This window comes from Mizuhopecten yessoensis, unplaced genomic scaffold (genome assembly GCF_002113885.1).
Source record: "Mizuhopecten yessoensis strain PY_sf001 unplaced genomic scaffold, ASM211388v2 scaffold10809, whole genome shotgun sequence".
Taxonomy (NCBI): domain Eukaryota; kingdom Metazoa; phylum Mollusca; class Bivalvia; order Pectinida; family Pectinidae; genus Mizuhopecten; species Mizuhopecten yessoensis.
The window spans coordinates 379,398-385,397 of NW_018408732.1; the positions used below are offsets into that span (position 1 = coordinate 379,398).

At 38.0% G+C, this 6,000-nt stretch overlaps 1 protein-coding gene across 1 annotated transcript in view; it reads left to right on the forward strand.

Annotated features, from left to right (window-relative positions):
- The window catches only part of LOC110462590, a 129,938-nt gene that overhangs the window by 36,877 nt on the left and 87,061 nt on the right, over positions 1-6,000 (forward strand). The window contains exons 5-6 of the mRNA XM_021516601.1: positions 3,889-3,995; positions 4,150-4,281. Coding sequence (XP_021372276.1) covers positions 3,889-3,995; positions 4,150-4,281 — 239 coding nt within the window. The remainder of the gene's footprint in view (positions 1-3,888; positions 3,996-4,149; positions 4,282-6,000) is intronic.

Below are 6,000 nucleotides of genomic sequence, written 5' to 3' on the forward strand. Positions count from 1 at the left end.
CACTTGAAGATCATCACTCAAAGGTCACACTTAAAGATCATCAATCAAGGTTAAATAGTTCAAAGGTCAAACTTTGGCACTTTAAGGGAGGGGGTAGTTTCTATCTGAGACTTTGTTTACTTTGTTTTTACTTTTTTTATTCAATGTTTAGGGCTCATGTTTTGAATTCATTCCATTTTAACTTTTCTTGATGTTTACATTATTCACTTCACCAAAATTGTTGAAATGGTATTGACAGTGGTGGTTGTCTAATGGAAGGAACTCACCTGTACCCTTCACTCAGCGGCTGTTCATTTTCCTCTGTACTATGAGAATATATGATAGTTTGGACATTCCTTCATCAGTACCTATTAAAAAAATTAAAATGTCTCATTTCCTCTTAAAGGACTCGCACAACTAAATCATTTACTTTATGTTATTACCAAACATTTTAGCTAATAACTTTAATATTTGAAGTTTAAAACTAGTGACAACTGTCTAGATTCATAAATACATACCTTGCAAAGGCTACAAAATTACTTTTTTGGTAGGTTTAGTGGCATATTGGCGTGTCACAGCGCCAAGAAGTTGACAACCGGAAGTTTACAAGCAAAACCAGTGACCCAAAACAGAAACGCCCCCAGACATTTTGCCCCTTTGCAAATCCGCACACAGACATGGAAATATATCAAAAGTATATATTTTTCAAAAGTTAAATACCTGAACATTTTATTTATCTAAAAATCTGTCATCAGTTGCTTATCAACCCCCTCAGTGGCCCAGTAATTAGCTGGAACTTATTTCAGATATACAAACGTATGAAACACTTGGTGATTGGCTGAGTTGTGCGAGTTTCGGGTATTTGGTCTAATTGATTTTACATTATATGAAAGTTGTCTGAACAACCAGATGAGGAGGAATAAACCACTGAACACTGTCCAGATGGTGTTTTATATTTGGTGATTAATGGCTGAGATCCGGTGTTGCTGAACTGGAATGATAGGCTGTACCAGTTCTCCTGTCCGTGCACTGATGTGGGGGATCTGCTAAGTTGTGCTGCACCTAATCTTGATTTTAATTATCTGTTAATCCAAGTCAGTGTAGTCAGATAAGGCTGACAGTGGATGTCATATAAATTGGACATCTTTAGGCTCGTTTAACAATTCTTCGACTTCCCAGACAACAATCTACATTGTCAGACAGTTACTATTTTATTTGCTGTTACTATTTCATTTATCTGCCAACCTTTCATTACACAAATGTAATTTTTGTTTCTTACTAAGTATATTTAAAAAATTCTAAATGATTATTGATAACTTATTGTTAGAATCAAAAGAATCTGTACATTATAAAAAAGTGTTATATGGCGCTGTCAGCTACGGTAAAAAAAGTTGGTACATTATAAAAAGACTTGGTGTTATATGGCTCTGTCAGCTATGGTAAGAAAAGTCTGTACATTATAAAAAGACTTGGTGTTATATGGCGCTGTCAGCTACGGTAAGAAAAGTCTGTACATTATAAAAAGACTTGGTGTTATATGGCTCTGTCAGCTATGGTAAGAAAAGTCTGTACATTATAAAAAGACTTAGTGTAATATGGCTCTGTTAGGGTAGATGCTGTCTTTTACATCCACAGATTCTTATATAGCATGCCTGGCATTGATTGTACCTGGTCTGAGAAGTATTCACTCCTACCTAACAGGTATACCGTAGCGGAGGAACCAAAACACATATGAAAAGTTCTTTTAAATTGTTTGAAAATGAAACCTTCTGTTCTTCAGATGATCAGGCATTCTTTACATCTTCAAACTTTAACCTGGAAGGGGTTTGAAATAGTAACAAAATATAGATTAATTTGTATACACTGAATGTAATCAAGAGTGGTATAATTCAACATGACAGCAAAATTATACGGTAAGACAAAATTAATGTGTTTTATAACTGGGGTATTGGCAAATCATCAAGGATTTTAACTGGTTAAAACTTGATACAAAGAGGAGAGAAATCATAGTAGAATTTCAGGTCCCTGGGCTCTAGATCTAAAAGGTCATCACAAACTACAATCTGTTAGAAGGTAGGGAGATGTAAACGTTCAGCTTGGTGCTTGTCTTGTCTTACGTTTCGGGGAATATTTCATTGAAATCTTCTTCATCCCGGATCCATAGATCACAGCATTTCACCTTGTGATATCTGTGTAGCATCTTGTTATAGAGTGAGCAGTTTGTTTTGTTTATGATATGAAGCACCCAACAAACCTAGAATTAAAACTTGAGAGTAATAACGTTGTTCTCCGTGTTGCACTTTGTGTTGAGGCTGATTGTGATGTTGTGAAGTTGGACAGGTGCTCTCCCTGTTGACGTTGCCTCTCACCTGTCTCTCCCTAATTACCTACATCAATACAGAGCTAATAAAGGGATGCTCCCAATTAACCCCCAGTACAAGTTACAGCTTTGATACCTTCATGTTCCTTATCACAAAGGGAGAGATAGCAGGGCAAAGGTCCTGGGCCTCAGTCCTGACAAAGAGTCTCCTTTGGCCACACATGTTAATGACCGATGTATTCTATGATGGAATGTAGGGATCGTTGATTGCTTAAAATGTCTGTGTAATAAACAGCTGACCAATCACAGGTTAGTGCAATCATGCTAATTACAGTACTACATTGTGCATTTATTTCACAAACTTGAACAGGAAAAAAATTCAAAACGTTAACAGGAAAATATTTTTATGGTATATGTTTCAGGCAACACATTTAATGGTCAACAGCCCTATAATTATGCATCTGTCTCAAAGTTCATAAGATGGATCCCCATGTTTTATTTTGAGACTGATTGGAAAGGTTCCATTAGGTCTTTATTTAGTTGTGCATATTTCATTTTGAGAAAAATTGGAAAAATAATATGGTTATCAGGCAGCTGTCTTGGATTTTGACATAGAAGTAATGAAGATCTTACTAATGGTAGGTGCTAGTATTGATCCCTCTGGGATTTCGTTGTTTAAGTCATGCACTGCCTCATTATGACCTGGCTTTCATGCTAGAATCACCATATAGTTTGTATCCACAATGGTATATTTACATTTGCATTGTCCATGGCAAGTTTAATGTAGAAAGAGTACAATAAGTGTGACGTTAAACCATTTGGTCAGGTGCCGCTATTGTGATGTCAACAAGCTGATTATGAAAGCACTGACATTAGTGTTCCTAGACCTTGTGTAAGTGATGTTAGAAGAGTGAAATAAGTAGACAAAGCATGACTTCTCTATCCAAACATTAGTAATACATGGTTTAATAGTGCTGTTATGGTCCTTTACATGTAGTGATATTGCTTTATGAACATAAAGCTCTCTCAGTCTTCAGAAATTTGTTAGCTACAGCAGCGCATGTTTTGGGACCGTACCATCATTTGTTAGCTACAGCAACGCATGTTTTGGGACCATACCATCATTTGTTAGCTACAGCAGCGCATGTTTTGGGACTGTACCATCATTTGTTAGCTACAGCAGTGCATGTTTTGGCACCGTACCATCATTTGTTAGCTACAGCAGCGCATGTTTTGGAACCGTACCATCATTTGTTAGCTGCAGCAGCACATGTTTTGGGACCGTACCATCATTTGGTAGCTACAGCAGCGCATGTTTTGGGACAGTACCATCATTTGTTAGCTACAGAAACGCATGTTTTCGGACCATACCATCATTTGTTAGCTACAGAAACGCATGTTTTCGGACCATACCATCATTTGTTAGCTATAGCAGCGCATGGTTTGGGACCGTACCATCATTTGTTAGCTACAGCAGCGCATGTTTTGGGACCGTACCATCATTTGTTAAAACATCAATTGTTGGAACACATTGTCCAACTGTTTTGAGCATTGATAGTTAAAATCCATGGTTTCTTGTTTGTCCTCAGCTATGCAGCGGGACGAGAGCATCACCTCTAAGGACAAGGCCAGTGCCAAGTATCGCTATGGAGACGAGCCAGACATTCAGGAGATTGTCAACAACCTGGAAATAGAGGTCACTATGCCCTAAATAGATATTATTTACAGACAAAAAAAGGACCTTAATTGTAACAAAGACATAAACTCCTCATAAAGAGCAGCATTTCATGATTGTAATCTTTCCAGTCTTTGTTCTAGACTTATACATTATATGTGTATTAATGTTACAGAATATGTACCTGAAGGAAGCCCTCAAGTCACTCGATCAGTGTGTCTGTTACCCACAATGCATTGTAGATGGAGTTGTCTATGACGACGGAGACACCTGGCAACAGAACTTCTGTACCATCTGTGTTTGTGAGGTAAGACAGGTCATTGAGCCACCTACAGAACCAGTTAGAACTAGGTTCAGCACAATTATATCTTCTCTCCCTTTTGGGAAGTGTATTCTTTTGTATATCTGTCACACTTCCCTTTTTAATTTTTTTTATTTACATGGTTATTCAGAAAATACACTAAAAAACAACAGGTCAAAAATTAAGATAGAAATTATTCAGCTTTATTTTCCAGTACCTCTAAAATAACAGGTCCGACAGACATCTGTTATCATGCAATGTTTGTTTATTACATGATGCTTCATGGGCTTGCTTTCAAGGCAAGTTGGTGGAATGTCAAGGTCACCGTGGAAATTTTACATTTCTAAATTCTACAGCTTTAAATGTTACTTTTAATGTCCAAGGTTAGCCGATAGTTGTCATTGATATGACTTTCTAGTTGACAACTTTATCATCAGATCATGGTACACTTTGCTCACAGATGTCTCTTACATCAAATCACAAAAAAAGTAGACATTACAGTAAGTATGGCGATACCTATTAAATATATCTATGCTGTCATTCTGCTAATAGAGAACTCCTATGTGTGCGTCTGTCCATTCCTACTGTGGAGGTCTGTGGGAGATGGCGAGGAGATGTCTGGAAGTGAAGTTTCTGCTCTAGTTGTTGTCAAGTGTTAACCACCAATTGGACAGCCACTTGGGAAATCGTGGTGATGTGTACAGTAAAAACGTAGATCCTGGAAGGTCTGAGTTGTGCTGATTTGGAGTTGTCATGAAGTGTATGTACCAGGTGTATCATATAGTATCAAGTGTATAAATTGTTTCCTGCTTGTTTCAATTACCAGAATGTTCTCATTCATCCATTGTAACATAGAGACAACTATTGACAGGAGATAGTGAGTTTCTGGTTCAGTGACTGACAAGTGCCTCAAGTAGGTATGGAGAATGTAATACATTTGATGTTTGGTCCTGTATGATCTGTGTGGTTATCCTCATTAACCCTACATTTTCCCCCCTAGAGACATGTTTAGGCTCCAGAGTCTGTCATATCCTACAGGGCCATTGTATATCTCCCTAGTGACATGTTGAGGCATCAGAGTCTGTCCTATCCTACAGGGCCATTGTATATCTCCCTAGTGACATGTCGAGGCTCCAGTGTCTGTTGTATCCTTTATACGGCCATTGTATATCTCCCCAGTGACATGTCGAGGCTCCAGTGTCTGTCCTATCCTACATGGCCATTGTATGTTCACTTCGTGACTTGTTGTGGCTGCAAAAAAAGTATCCTATACTATAATGACCAATGTAAATAATGTAAATATTGTAAATAATAGAGAGTATATTTCTGATATAAGTAGACCAGCTTCAACAACTGGGTTATGATCTATGAGCATGAACATTGTACATGTATGTGCAAAGGTTTTCTTTAGATGGTGATCCCCATTATGGAAATAAATTAATACCTTTTATTTGTAAGACGTACAACTCTTGTTTCACATGTACGATTTTTAAGGAACCTAGAACTTTTAGGAACCAGCCATTCATTAATTACCTATAAGTGGAGTAATAACCTGTGGAGTACCAGTAGATATAGGGATAGATCTCCTGGTGTCAGAATTCCTCTGCACTGGATGCCCCTTCCACACTGCTCTCCATTCCCCATACCACATCCCAATCTAATAGTGCTCTAGTTCCTCAGTACAGCATCCCACTTGACTAATCCCCCCCCCCCCCCCCCCCCCCC